General features: G+C 41.2%; 1 protein-coding gene across 2 annotated transcripts in view; it reads right to left on the bottom strand.

Moving 5' to 3' along the window:
• ABL2 (ABL proto-oncogene 2, non-receptor tyrosine kinase) overlaps window positions 1-4,923 on the bottom strand; it is a 113,420-nt gene extending 108,497 nt beyond the window's left edge. For both annotated transcript variants that reach the window (XM_061183072.1, XM_061183074.1), the window contains exon 1: window positions 4,548-4,923. In XM_061183072.1, the coding sequence (XP_061039055.1) occupies window positions 4,548-4,704 (157 nt within the window). In that variant the 5' untranslated portion in view covers window positions 4,705-4,923. The remainder of the gene's footprint in view (window positions 1-4,547) is intronic.
• Window positions 4,924-15,829: the final 10,906 nt, after the last annotated feature.

The raw sequence follows: 15,829 nt of genomic DNA, 5'->3' as shown, positions 1-15,829 counted from the left end.
ACTCGGAGGTTGGGGCACCGACGCTCCACGAAGTCGAAAATCCTCTTATAACTTTACAGGTGGTCCTCCATATCCGGGTTTGGCATCTGTGGATTCAACCAACCGCGATAAAACTATAGTACATATTTATTGAAAAAAATCTGCCTGTAAGTGGACCCTGAAAGTTCAAACCCATGTTGTTCAAGGGCCAACTGTAATTGTAAAGATCAAATAAGATAAAGGACATGAAAGGTGTTCATAAACTCAAAAAAAACTACACAAATTAGTATTACCATCATCATTACTGATTTTGACAGAGGGAGTGAAGGGAAAAAAAAAAAAAGATACAGTATAGTAATTGCAAGGGGGAAAGATGCTGGTTTTTCTTTTTAAAGCAAGCTCAAGACCCTTGAGAAACTTCAGACTTCAAAACTTACCTGGGACCTTACTGTCAATTGGGCTGTGATAAAAGAATCTGTACCACAAATTATTTTGTCACTTTTCTAAAAATACAGACACACCCAGATACCTGTAACTCATGCAGATTTGGAGGTTAACAAAAACCTAACAGCTGATTTCTTTTTAAAAGTCTGGTTCTCATAAGAATCAGTAGCCACTATACTAGGTCACCATAATTAAAATTCCCTTGCAACGGCCTTCCTGTTCTTTTCTACAGTATCATTTTCAACCTGTGGTGCCGACATCTTTCATTCTGCAAAGACTAAAACACGAACTACAAATCCTAAATAAAGAAATCAGACCACTTAAACTGATGAGTTTAAGGGAAAAGTTTTATTACTCAAAACTTCACAATTTAAGGTTAATTTTTAATAGCATTTACAGCAAATGAGTGAGAGAAGGAAATAAAGTTGAAGTGAAATCACTCAACTGTTGTAATGTATGTCAGATATTAAAAAGACAAGGAGGTATTCAACCCTAGATTACTAGTCACAAAACATCAGCTCACCAAAAAGGTTCAAAAGCAGATTTCAGAAAAATCACACAGCACTCACCTTTTTCATACCAAAAAACAGCCCAATTATTTTTATTCCTTCTAAATTACATTCACAAAAGGCATTTTTGGCAAAGCAAATTATTATAACAACTTACATATTAATAAAAAAATATTCTCATTTTCAATGAGAAAACACCATTTCTTTTACCTACAGAAGAAAAATCATGGACTCTGATAAACCCATTTCTGTAACGTACATACATTTTTACTGACTACGTACAATATTTAATCTATATTTAAACCTACATGTAAACTCAACAGTCAGACCTAACTTTCGTATATGAAATTATGTGCTAATACCTCAATACTGAAACTCAAGACAGTGACTTGTACACTAGTTGCCAGGTTTTTTGTGTTAATGTCAAACAACAGGTCCACTGAGAAGCTTCTGAATCTAATTGAATTTATTCATTCAAACCAGAATTTATCATGTGTTTCTAAGAAGTGGTTCTCACCTAGGGGCAATCTAGCAATGTCTGAAAACATTTCTGGTTGTTACAACTGGGGGGGTGGGGTGGGGTAGTTTGCCAGAAAGGGGTGCTACTGGCATCTAGTAAGCAGAGGCCAAGGATGCTGCTAAACATCTTACAAAGTATAGGACGGACCCCCACAACAAAGAACGACTCACCCCAAAATGTCAATAACTGCCAAGGTTGAGAAAATCTGAGCTATAGAAGTTTATAAACACCCATCTGTCTAAAAACAGTACTCACTTAACCTCTGTTTCCTATATTATTTGCCAATTCTATTCTTTACATACTAGTCTTTGGCAACAAACTTACCCTATTCCCATCCTTTCAATCAGCTTCTAACTTCCAAACTTGTCAATACAGCCAATTTCAAAACTTATTATCTTTGACTCATCCCTATTTTTAATAATAGTAGTAGTAGTAGTAGTAATGGCCGGGGCCAACACATATTTAGCCCTTACTACATGCCAGGCACTATTCTAAGTGCCTTGTACATATTAACTCATTAATCTAGGTACTATTATTACCAGGTATTCTTATTATCCCCATTTTACAAATGAAGAATCCAAGGCACAAAAAGGGTGAATAACTTATCCAGGGTCACAAAGATAATAAGCAGTCAAGCCAGGTTTCAAATCCAGGCAGAATGGCTCCTAAGTATTCCAAAGTCATCCTCTCTTCTTTCATCCTCTAAACCAAATCATAAAATCCTTAAGTTCCACAAGGACAGGGGCCTTGTTATACTCACAGCAACATCCCCAGGGCCCAGTACATAATAGGTGCTCAAAAAACTTTTCTTTGTTGAATGCATGAAATATCCCTCAAACTCACCCCACCTGTTTCCATTGCCTCCACTCAAGGCCAAGTCTTTCAGCACCTCACACTTGGGTTTCTTTACATAGCCTATAAACTAACCAATCAGGTAAATGGATATAAACTCCTCTGCCACATTTTCAATAACCCAGCCCATAACCCAACATATTCAAAGTTTTCTTCCCACTGCTTCTCAATTATCAGTAGAATCATAACATCTTAGAGTCAGATGGTACCTTAGAGATCATCCAATCCAACATTTAACAGATAAAGAAACCCAAAGATGGTAAGTGACTAAATCACCCAGCCAGGTGGAGCCAAGACCAGAACTTGATTCTTGCAATTTTTGCTCTAGGATTCACTCCTGGAGGATTTGCTTCACTCATGACAGATGTCTCTCCTCACTATTCCATCAACAAATTACGTTCATTTCAATTGTTCACACTTAAGTTGTTTCTCCTGCACAGCCTGCCCTCTTTTTCTTGCTCCATAGATCCAAATCCTATTCATCCTTCAAAATCTCCTCCTATTCCATTCTTCATGACCTCCTCCTTCTCAGAAAATCTTACATCCTGAACAGATGCTAGAGGAAGAGGATCACTATTACCTACTGGGCCAAGTTTAATACATAACTAACACTTCCCACAAAGCAAAGCTACTTGGATCATTTCTTCCCTGAAAACTACCCATTCTTTGCTCCTATGTTTCAGGAAGTGATTTCGATACAGACTAACTTATATGGCACCTTCATAAAATGTTTATATACCTGGAAGAGAAGCTCACTCACATCTTTAAGAGTAGACACGTAACTCCTGAATGGCCCAAATCACCTATATCTCTTCCATTAGGAAACTCAGGTTGTTCACAAAGTCCAAACCCAGAACTCTGATACAACTCACCTAGCAGCCACAGCTTCTAAGGTTCATCTCTTTCTCTACATACTATCATTTGTCTTAACTTCCTCCGAAACTCCATTTCTAAGGAATAGTTCACACTTCTTTTCCTTCCTCGTCTTCCCTACACTATGCAGTATAGAATACCCTCTTTTATCTTTTATTATTTTCCACACGCCTCTTCAGTTAAAGTCCAGTTTGCTACCTCTCATCCAACCTCAACTATCCAGTCCTTTATACAGAAGTCACATCTATCTCTTCAGTCTCTCTCAGGTCTTAGGGTATCTCAGCTCCATGAAGGTTAATTCTGGTTTTTTCCCCCCTTCTCCATTCTTCCTTCCTCTAGACAAGTGGCCTCAAAACTGGTGTGGGTGCAGCTCAGAAGAAGTGCAAAAGGATCCACTGGGCTGCAGGAAAAAATTTATTAGAACTCTTGTTATATTTATTTTTTCATCTCATCTTTTCTTAAATTCTGTTTCTGTGTACATTTCTAAGTTACACATTAATACAGTAATAAAGATACATAAATTCTTGGAGTACGTGATCACGAGTCTGGAGACAACTGTTTTAAAAACACCTTGATAATGAGGCCAAAGTAATAGGTTCCAGACCATATAGAGGATGTAAGTATGTATGTGTGTGTGTATATATATATATATGCACACCTGGTAGGAAAAAAACTCTTGTTCGTATCCAAAGTCCTAACGATGCCCACCAACCTCTAACCCCTGCCAGCCATCTCAGAAATGTGTCCTACTCAAAAGAGCAGAACAGAGGATGGTTTGGCAAAGCCCTTCATTTCCAGTTTGAAAAAAAAAAAAAAATTCAAAGTGCTAAGATACTACCCTTATCTTTCCCATAGAAGGGTACTTCAGGGCACTGTTCACTAACCTGACACTGCTCATTGCCTGATTTATACGTAGATACTTCCTAAGCCACTACCTGCTGAGATTCAGTTCCTATTTCCCAATCCCTCGAGGCACAACTCATGCTCCCTTCGCTAACAACCGATTTATACTAACACCTGGACTGAGCTCACACCTCCCTTCATCCTTCTCTCCCCTGAGGACACTATCCACCGTCTTCCCCGAGCCGCACAGTCGCGTCCCAGTGCAGAAGACTGTCCATCCAAGGTCCCTAAGACCACTTCTCCTTCCTCCTCCGCCCCCAGGAGCTGCCAGCCAGGCTGGAGACGGGAGGGGGGGAGGGGTGTGACTCGCCTCCCGTGACTGGCCCAGATGGCAGCAGATTCCGCCCCCACTCTTGGGCACCCCTCCACCCCTCGAGCCCCTAGGGCTGCCTGTCTGCCTCCCACCCCGCCCCAACCCCACCTCCGGCCTCCCCCACGCCCTCACGCCGGCTCCCGGACACACTCACCATGCTGGGTGAAGATATTGAAGCCGGCCTCTGCGGTGCGCCCCGCCGGGTCCCGCCTGCGGCTGGAGGGCCTGGCTGCGCTGCTGCCCCGGATCCCGCGGGGTTGCGACTGCTGAAGCCCCGGAGCCTCCCCGACGCGGCCCACCTGCTGCCCCATCCCTGCACTTGCGTACTCCCGCGCCCCCGCCGACCCCTGGTCACATTCCTCCTCGGCTACGGCCTCGGGCTCCAGGCGCTTGCTCCGGCCTCTCCTTCCCAGTCGAGGCCCCGGCCCTGAGCGGTCCGGCCACCGGCGTCTCCGCACCCGACTCCTCACAGCAGCCGCCGCGCTGCCTCTCGACGCCTCACAGATTCTCCTTTTCCCTCCCCATCCCGCGGCTCCGCGCCCTCAACGCTGCCGCCGCCGCCACCGCCACCGCCGCCGCCGCCGCCATCTTTAAACCACCGAGCACTGGGAGAGCGTGGAACAGAGCGTCTCCCGCCCCCCACCCGACCAGTCACCTCCGCTACTCGGAGGGAGGGCTTCCCGGCGGCCCCGCCCCGCCCCGCCCCGCCCTTGCCCCGTCCCCGGCTCCTGTCCCGGCCCCGGCTCCGGCCCCGGCCCGCCCGCGCGCCCCCTTCTCTTCCGAGGGTGGGTTCTCCCCCGCCCCCCGCAGCCCCTGTACCTACCTCACTGGCACGTCTACCGCTGCTTCAAGTCTTTCGGCCCTTCGGTTCGTTCGCGGCACCTCAGCCTCCCACATCCGAATCCGCCTTAGCCAACCCCTCCCACGTTCGGTTCTACATGCTACCGCCTTTTTTAGGGTTGGTCGGTCTAAAGCCTTCCCTGTCCCACCTCCACCTGTCAAATCAATCAGTCGCGCTGAGCGCCCCAGGTGCACGTCTCGCTCTTTAGCAGGCACAGTTGGGACAGAAAAGCACAAGACGTTTGTTTGGTGCTTGCCATCCAGGTGAGGCTCCCTAAAATGCCCCGGAGAATTCCTTTAAATACCCTCGTCACCAAGCCGACCTACAGTCAAAAGTAAATGATATAAAATTTACATGAAGATAATAAAAAGGTACATTATTTCATTGTAATTTTTTGAAACTATTTCATAATGTTAAGTTGCACTCGCCTCGGTTGTCTGCACTCTACAGTCTCATTGGAAAAGCGGTTATGACCCGGTTCCTCGTATTATATTACCATGAATTCCTCTTTAACTCCTTTACCGTATAACCACGTGTGTTTCTGTTAGCCTTACATTGCTTGACAGTAAAGCTAATCTTCCTACCGGCATGCTTTATATATAGTGCACGTGGTCAGGTCTCCTTTGATGACAAAGGAAAAAAATAAAACTACCTTTGACCCTGTTTCTGAGTGAGAACTTATCTTTAACTTATGTTGTCTAAAGACAGTGACTCAGGCAGAAGAGAAATGTTTTTAATGCGCGCACACATACATATATATGTATAAATATTCACTTATCATCTCCCCCCTACTGATCATTCTTGCATGTTAATATTGATCCAGTTTTTTACATTCTCAAAGAACTTGATAATTATTCTTTAGCTATTCATTTAGCTTCCCTATTTCCCTTATAAAAAGTATTAACTATTGGAGGTACCACACTGAAAATTTGCTTTAAAGCAGAGGATGTGGGAGCCATTGCAAAGAAGCAACAAAACAACCATTCGGAAGATAAATTTCAGGGAAAAAAGGTGGATACAGCTCTCCTTTACATGTCTTTCATAGAACTGGGCTGACCTTAGATGAACCATTAATACTCAGTACTATAAAAGTGCTCTGAAATTATTCTGTTGCCATCCAGGGTATGACCAGAAATAACTGAAATTGCCCACCAAATGGGAACAGAGACACTATGCTTTAGCACTGGATACAATATGAATTTTCCATTTGGATCAAAGTTTTCCTGTGTTTAAAATACTTTGTTTTTTCCTTTTAATTCCTGAAGTGTTGCAACTACTGAAAAAAAAATCATTGACAAAGGATAAAGGTGGTCATAGAGCCATGATTTGGTTTGTTGTTTGATTTTTATTATCTGAGAGAATTTAATCTGGGGGATAATGGTCTGGCTTCTCTAATTCTTTCATAGTATGTAATGGGTAAGTGTAGTATGTGCAGTGGTTAAGGCAGGCACTTAAGTGCTTGAGGTCAAAACTGGGCTCAATATTTGTTTGCTCTTAGACAAATATTTAACCTCTTTGTGCATCAGTTCCTCATCTGTGAAGTGATGATGATAGCAACAGTACCTACCTCACAGGGCTGTTGTGAGAATTAAATTGGTTAATATACATAAAGCACTTAAAACAGTATTTGGCATATAAAAAGCATCATACAAGCACTTACTATTAGTACAAAAAATGTAATGTTTTCAGAAATCCATCAACTTTTCCAGGCCTAATTTTTTTCAAGTGGTATATGCTTAGATAATAGAACAAATTCTACAGTATTTATTCATGTGAGCCCCCATCCACCACCTGCCACCTTTATTTAACTAAAAACAAAAACACCAATCAACCAATAAAAACAGGTGGAATCATATATCACTTTATTAGTCATTCCCACCTGGTCATCACCAGTTACCTGCACATGTGAACTATTGCATGTGAAATATTACCTTTGTTTAGCATATGAAGATTCCTCTACCATAGAGTCTTAAGATCCTGCCTAGACTAAAGCAAATATCTTGTAAGTGAAGATGTTTTTCAAAGTGAAATGGGAATTTTCAGAATGGGGGGCGGGGCGGTGGTTGATAGACCAGGGAGAAACCTACTTACTTAGGTGCAGGACACTATTTCATCTCAATATAACCAAGCCCAAGTGACTCACCTGAGAATTACAATTAAACATTTAAAACGATTAAAACATTTAAAACAATCCCAAGTAGTACTAGCTCAAGCTGAAATGAGGGCAGCTGTGAACTCCCGGCAGGTACAGAAACCAGATGAAAAAAAGGAGCAGGGATGGTGCACAGTAGCACAGGGACAGCCTCACCTGAGCAGTGGCCAGGGGATGGCCCCAAAAATCAAACCCATCATCAACACCAACAAGGCACAATGAAGACATAGATGCTCATCATCTTTACCTTCCCTATAATCGGAGTAATACCACTATTTCCAGAAGCAGGGAACTGGTAAGCAATGCTTCACTGATCCCTGTCTTTACCCATCTGGATTTCCAGGCTATCGCCACATCCTTACATTTTCTCTCATATTAGTCAATATTTCTTTCTCTATGTCTATATGGATACAGTGTTCATTTAGACTCAGATCATCTCTCTGCTGGATTCTCCTGCTGCTAGCCTTTTCTTTCTAGGTTCCTCACCAAGCAATTCACTAAAACAAAAATACTTCTTCCTCTCATTGCTTTGACTGTGCTTCCCCTCCCCTTCATCATGTACAATGTCTAAATTTTTCACCTGATGTTTCAAAATTATTTTCCAGGATACACTGGATTATAATTGCCTAATGTTCATCAGCTCCTGTTCCTCAAATCCCCACCCCTTCTATAGCAGGCATATATGTTTTATCCAATAGGCCTATTTCTAGGATGTCTTCCTTTTAACTCTGACTTTTGCAGTACTCAGATTCTCCCCAATATGGTGCCCAAATGACTCCCTTTACAGTGTTCAGGGTTCTACTCAGATCCTGCCTCCTTCTTAGGAAAATCTCAGACTTATCCATAGAGACATAATAGTTTCCCTGTACTCTATTTGATCCATACCTAAAACAACCACAGCTGGTTAACAATTATTTGCCTATAAAATTCAATTACCTCCCTCTACATCCCCAAATGTGTTTAATTTTTGACATATGGCTCAATGTCATAGGGTTAGAAAGAACCTTAGAGGTCATCTAGGATAATCTTCTGGAATTCCCTGTACAATAACTCCAGTGAGGGAACCCATTTATTTTGAAGAGTTCTAATTGTCAAAAAGTTCTTCCTAGAGGTAAACTGACACATGCCACCCTGAAACTTCCATCTGTTTCACCCCTGGTCCTAGTTCTACCCAGTAGCTACATTGAATAAATTTCACTTTTCTTCTACACAACAGCCCTTCAAATATTTGGGAGCTGTCATGTTTCTCAAAATCTTTTCTTTTACCTGTATAATGCATGTGCTTGTATAGTTATGTTAATCTCTGTCTATATTATCTACATGGGCTCAAAATATTTGTGTAGATAAATTGGAAGAAAAATGTAATTTCATATGTAGCATTTTTCTTCTTTTTTTAGCTTTATTTTTATTTATTTATTTATTTTTAACTCAAGATTTTATTCTATGGTGCAAGTACAGAAATTTTTTACTGAGGCAGGAATGCATTGAATTCTATACCTGTTAATCTTTATTTTGTTCTTATTATCCTTTCTATTTTATATATTTATATAAAACAGAGAAACTTTTAAACTAGTCATCAGTTATTGAGACTGCTTTGTGGTTTCACAATTTTCACAAAACTTATACCATTTTGTGGGCCAGCACATATCCAGTAATGTCCCTGGGCTTTGTATGCTTGTCTTCTCCTTGTTAGGTTTATTCCCAGCAATAGGATTACCTGTATCCAGAATGCCAACTGAAACACCAAAGATGGACATCATGACAATCAGTAACACCACAGTCTTACAAAATGGAACAAGATAAAGACCAATTGTGGTAGCAAACATTGACACCCCCAAAAGAAGAAAATGATTCATATTGTCAAAAAGAACTCCACCAATCACAGAGCCACCCAGATATCCAAAGGCACAGCCCACAAAAATCAGAGAAAGACTGCTGATATTGCGATTCACACTTGTTGCCAAATCTTGAAACGTGGGTCCCAGTATAGCGACACTCATTCCCTTTTCACTGTGATGATTGTTTCCTTTGCTGTGCGGAAGCTTTTTAGTTTGATGTAGTTGCACTTGTTTATTTTTGTTCTTGTTGCCTGTGCTTTTGGTGTCATATCCATGAAATCATTGCCAAGACCAATGTCATGAAGCTTACCACATTTTGCAATCATTTGTGCTATTCTGCAAATGTTGGAGGGTCTCCCCAGAAGCGGGGGTGGCCATGGCTCACCGCGGGGACAAGGACACTGGCAGCAGAAGCCCTGGGAGGCACTCCCTGGCGTGAGCCCTCCCAGAGTCCGCCATCAACCCCACCAAAGGGTCCGTAGGCTCCAGTGCTGGGTCACCCCAGGCCAACCAACCCTTTTTTTAGCTTTATTGAGATTTAACTGACATATAACATTGTTTAAGGTGTACAGTGCCTTGATTTGATACACTTATATATTGCAAAATTATTACTGCCATAGAGTTAGCGAATACCTCTAGCAGGTGCATAATTACCATTTCTTTTTATGGTAAGAACATTTAAGATTTACTCTCTTAGCAGCTTTCAAGTATGTAATACAGTATTATTAACTATAATCACTATGCTGTACATTAGAGCCCCAGAATTCATTCATCTTGTAACTGGAAGTTTGTACCATTTGACCAATACCACTCGTCCTCCCCCTCCCCGCTCCCCCCAGCCCCTTCTAACCATCTTTCTAGTCTATGTTTTTATGAGTTCGGCTTTTTAAGATTCCACATATAAACGATATCATACAAGTAGTCTTCTTTCTCTGTCTGATTTATTTCACTTAACACAAATGTTGTTACAAAGGGCAAGATTCCCTTCTTTCTCATTAATAAAATTCTGTTGTGTATACAGGCAAACCTCATTTTATTACACTTTGCTTTATTGAGCTTCACAGATTTTGCATTTTTTAACAAATCGAAGGTTTGTGGCAACCCTACATCACACAAGTCTGTTGGCACCATTTTTCCAACGGCGTTTGCTCACTTTGTGTCTCTGTAGCACATTTTGGTAATTCTGGCAACATTTCAAACTTTTTCATTATTATTTTCATTATTATTATATTTGTTATGGTGATCTCTGGTTAGTGATCTTTTTTTTAATAAATTTATTTATTTTATCTATTTTATTATTTTTGGCTGCTTTGGGTCTTCGCTGCTGCATGCGGGCTTTCTCTAGTTGTGGCAAGCGGGGGCTGCTCTTCGTTGCAGTGCACGGGCTTCTCTGTGGTGGCTTCTCTTGTTGCAGAGCACAGGCTCTAGATGCGCGGGCTTCAGGAGTTGTGGCGCATGGGCTCAGTAGTTGTGGTGCTCGGGCCTAGTTGCTCCACGGCATGCGGGATCTTTCCTGACCAGGGCTTGAACCTGTGTCCCCTGCAGGCGGATTCTTAACCACTGTGCCACTGTGGTTACTGATCCTTGATGTTACCACTCTGACTCACTGAAAGCTTAGATGATGATTAGCATTTTTAGTAATGAAGTATTTTTTAATTGAAGTCTGTATATTGTGGCGTTTTTATAGACACAATGCTATTGCACTGTTAATAGACTCCAGTAGAGTGTAAACATAACTTTTCACATAGACTGGGAAACCAAAAAATTTGTTTGGCTCACTTTATTGTAATATTTGCTTTATTGCAATGGTATGGAGATGAAGCCATAGTATGTCCTAGTATTGCCTGTACATACCACATCCTTTTTATCCATTCTTTTTAAGCTGTTTGCGCATGCAGTACTTTGGGTTTTATGTATGGTTTGTCTCAGCATTGTTGTTGTATTAAATCTTTAAAGGCCTATAGAGTGCCAAATACAGTTCCATTTACAGATCGACATTTTAAAAGTTTTTTTGGATGACAGTGAGGCGGAGGATTCTTATCTGGCTGGCACAGAATAAGTCATTATCTTTGAAGATAAGGAGATGGATTAAATGACCTCTTGTTGTTCCTTTTAGCCCCAAGGGTCTATGAGTCAATATTTCTTTGATTAAAAAACTTTGTAAATTATTAAGAGACTATTTCAAACAATTGGCAAAGTGCTATATAAATGTTACTAGCAGCAATAATATCTATTCATTTTAAATTAATAAATTAGTACCACTCCTTTTCTATGGTAATAATGAAATAGCTGACAAAACAATCCATTTAACATGTAGCCTACCACTAACTAGTGTAGTGGAACTGAGCCTGGTTTAGAATTTATGTGAAATGGGTTTTTCTTTCAGTTATCTATTGCTGAATAAGAAACAATCCCAAAAAATAAAAAATAAAAAAAATAATAAAGAAAGAAAGAAACAATCCCAAAACCTAGTGGCTTAAAACAACAGCGATTTATCACTTCTTGCAATTGTGTGGATTGTCTGAATAGTTCTTCTGATTTCACCTAGGCTCACTCATGTAACAGCATTCAGCTGGAGGCTCAGCTGAGATGGAAGGTTGGCAATTCACATATTTGGCATTTGGTGCTGCTGTCTCGGTTCTCCTCCATTGGCCTCTTGTGGGCTGAATTATACCCACCTCCCTATTCATATGTTAAAGCCCTAACCCCCAGTACCTCACAAAGTGACTGTATTTGAGGATGTCTTTAAAGAGGTAAATAAGTTAAAATGAGGCCCTAAGGGTGGGTCCTAATCCAGTATGACTGATGTCCTTATAAGAAGAGGAAGTTTGGACACAGACACACAGATGGACGACCATGTGAAGACAAAGGGAGAAGACAGCCATCTACAAACCAAGGAGAGGTCTCAGAAGAAACCAACCCTGCTGACACCTTGATCTCAGACTTACAGTCTCCAGAACATTGAGAAAATAAATTTCTGTTAACTCACCCAATCTGTGGTACTTTGTTATGGCAGCCCTAGCAAGCTAATGTAAACAGTCTAAACTACTGGAGAACAAGAGGTATATTAGTTCGCTAGGACTGCTGTAACAAAGTACCACAGGGTGACTTAAACAACAGAAATTTATTTTCTCATAGTTCTGGAGGCTAGAAGTCCAAGATCAAGGTGTCAGCAGGGTTGGTTCGTTCTGAGGGCTGTGAGGGAGAATCTGTTCTCTGCCTCCCTCCTGGCTTCGGGTGGTTTCCTGGTAATCTTTGGTGTTCCTTGCTGCATAGCATCACCCCATCTCTGCCTTCATCTTCACATGGCATTCTCCGTGTGTGTGTGTGTATGTGTGTGTACTGTAAAGACCCTATTTCTTAATGTCATATGGTGAGGTACTAAGAGTTAAGATTTCATTGTAAAGCAACTATACTCTGATAAAGATGTTAAAAAAAGAAGAGTTAAGATTTCAACATATGAATTTTGGGGAACAAATTCAAGCCATAACACTGAGCTTCCTTAAAGCATGGTGGTCTCAGTATTCTAAGAGAGCAAGAGCGGAAGCTGTAACATCTCTCGAGTCCTAGTCTCCAAGACTCTCACAACATCACTCCCACCACATTCTGTTAATGAAGGCAAGTCACAGGCCAGCCCAGTTTTAAAGGATGGGGAAATAGGCTCCACCTCTTAATAAGAGGACCAGCAAAATATTATGGTCATGTTTTCAGTCTTCCATAGGGTCTTATCCTTTTTGACAATTAACTAGCTATATGGCCTTGGGCTAATCATAAAACATAGATTCTTAGAATCAGAAGGGACCCAGGCCAATCTTATTCCCACTACTGAATAAATTTCCTCTGCCTCCTTCCCACTCCCAAGGTCTCCTTCTCTTTCCATTCTAAGGGCTGCTCCTAGGTGAACTCATCAAGCCTCTGTGTCTGTACTTATGCTGTTTCCTCTGTCTTGAAAGCAAATACCCCTTTCTTTTATTTCCATCTTTTTTTTTTTTTTTTAATTTTACACTTTATTTATTTATTTATTTTTGGCTGTGTTGGGTCTTCGTTTCTGTGCGAGGGCTTTCTCTAGTTGCGGCAAGCGGGGGCCACTCTTCATCGCGGTGCGCGGGCCTCTCACTATCGCGGCCTCTCTTGTTGCGGAGCACAGGCTCCAGACACGCAGGCTCAGTAATTGTGGCTCATGGGCCCAGTTGCTCCGCGGCATGTGGGATCTTCCCAGACCAGGGCTCGAACCCGTGTCCCCTGCATTGGCAGGCAGATTCTCAACCACTGCGCCACCAGGGAAGCCCTATTTCCATCTTTTTATTGAAGCATAATGTTCATATAGAAAAGCATGTGTGTGTGTACTGCTTGATGAATTTCACAAACTAAATGCACCCATGTCATCAGCATCTCGGTCCAAAAGCAGAACATTACCAGTACCTCAGAAGCCTTCTCCATGCTCCCTTTCAGTCTCTATGCATTTCCTCCCGACTCCACAAAGGTAACACTATACTGACTTTAATAGCATACATTGATTTTTGCATATTTTTGTACTTTATATAATGGAATCAGACAGTATGTAATCATTGTGTCTGACTTCTTTCACCCAATATTATGTGTTTGAGATTCATTCATATTTTCATTTATAGTTGCAGATCATTTATTTTTCATTGCTGTATAGTATTTCATTGTATGAGATTATAGTCTACTTTACTTATCCATTCTATTGCCGATGAGCATAGCTTTCATATGAATATCCTAGTACATGTCTTCTGGTGACCATAGATATGCATTTTGTTAGGTATTTTTCTGGAACAAAGGATATGTGAAGTTTAGCTTTAGTAGATACTATCTAATGGTTTTCCAAAGTGGCTTCACCAATTTTACTCTCACAAGTAATGTAGGAGAGTTTTGGTTGCTCTGAATCCTCACTAACACTAGATATTTTCCACCCTTTAACTTTTTAATCCATTTCACACTTCTTTTACTGTCTAACTCCTATTTGTCTTTTTAAGACTCAGCTTAGGAGTCACCTCCTCCAAGAAGGCTTAACTGACATGCTGGATTAGATGTCCCTTCTCTGGGCCCACATTAACCCTTATCTGTGCCCCAGGCTTTAGAAGTTACCAGTTTAGAGTTGTTGAGGTTAGTATGAAGGACAAACTGGCCCATGTGTAAATTGAAACCGGTCTTTGTAGCAGTATCTATCAATACATATATTCAGTTCGTAAACACAATATACATACTATGTGTACAATTCATATATTCTTTTACCTAGTAATTCCTAAAAATTACTTTTACATTTACACAAAGATACATGTTCAAGTATGGTCACAGTATTGGTTTTGTTTGTTTTGTTTTGTTTTGGCTGTGCCACATGGCTTGCAGGGTCTTAGTTCCCCAACCAGGGATCTAACCCATGCCCCCCTGCAGTGGAAGCCTGGAGTCCTAGCCACTGGACCGCCAGGGAATTCCCACAGTATTGTTTTGTTTGTTTGTTTGTTTTTTAAGACTTATTTATTTATTTATTTATTTTATTTATTTTTGGCTGTGTCGGGTCTTAGTTGCGGCATGCAGGATCTTTGTTGAGGCATGTGGGATATTTTGTTGCAGCGCGCGGGCTTCTCTCTAGTTGCAGTGTGCAGGTTTTCTCTTCTCTAGTTGTGACACACAGGCTCCAGGGCGGGTGGGCTCTGTAGTTTGCAGCACACGGGCTCTCTAGTTGAGGCACACCAGCTCAGTAGTTGTGGTACACGGGCTTAATTGCCCCGCAGCATGTGGGATCCTAGTTCCCTGACCAGGGATCTAACCCGCGTCCCCTGCATTGTAAGGTGGATTCCTTACCACTGGACCACCAGGGAAGTCCCACACAATATTGTTTCTTTTTTTTTTTTTTTATTCCTAATTCTACTTTTTTTTTTTGAATTTTTGAATTTTATTTTATTTATTTTTTTATACAGTAGGTTCTTACTAGTTATCTATTTTATACATATTAGTGTATATCTGTCAATCCCAATCTCCCAATTCATCCCACAGTATTATTTCTAATAGTGAAAAATTGAACCCACAGTAACTGTTCATCAACATAGGAATAGTTAATGTAATACTAAGCACTGGTTGAAAAAAAAAGAATGAAATAGGTATATAGGGCTTAAAAAGATCTCCAAAGTTTACTGAAAAAAAAAAATAGCAAGTCACAGAAGAACATGAAAACTTCTCTGGATGGGGGTAATGGGGAAGAGTTACCAGAAAAGGGGGGAAGGGGAATACCAGAAGTGCTACCATTTTGTTTGGGCAAACTACAGCATTTGCTACAATGTTTATGCCTTCCTTCTGAAAACTCCTCTCTGAATTTCCTTACCTATAATATGAGGTTAATAATAATGTATACCTTCAAGGGTTTTATGAGGAGTTAATATATGTGAAGCTCTCAGAACAACACAAAATTGCCTCACTCTCAAACCCCCAGCCATAGTGATTGGTCTAGGGATGGTCAGCTGACCCAAGCTTGGCCAATTACAGTCCTCCCCTGGACATTTTGGAATTGGAATTGAGAGAGGCCAGCCCATCTTTGAGAACTTGGACTGTGAGATGTAAAGCGCAAGATATTTTGGCAGCCATGT

This window comes from Eubalaena glacialis, chromosome 3 (genome assembly GCF_028564815.1).
Source record: "Eubalaena glacialis isolate mEubGla1 chromosome 3, mEubGla1.1.hap2.+ XY, whole genome shotgun sequence".
Taxonomy (NCBI): Eukaryota; Metazoa; Chordata; class Mammalia; order Artiodactyla; family Balaenidae; genus Eubalaena; species Eubalaena glacialis.
Note: the sequence above shows the minus strand (reverse complement) of the source record. Positions and strands in the feature narration are given on the sequence as shown.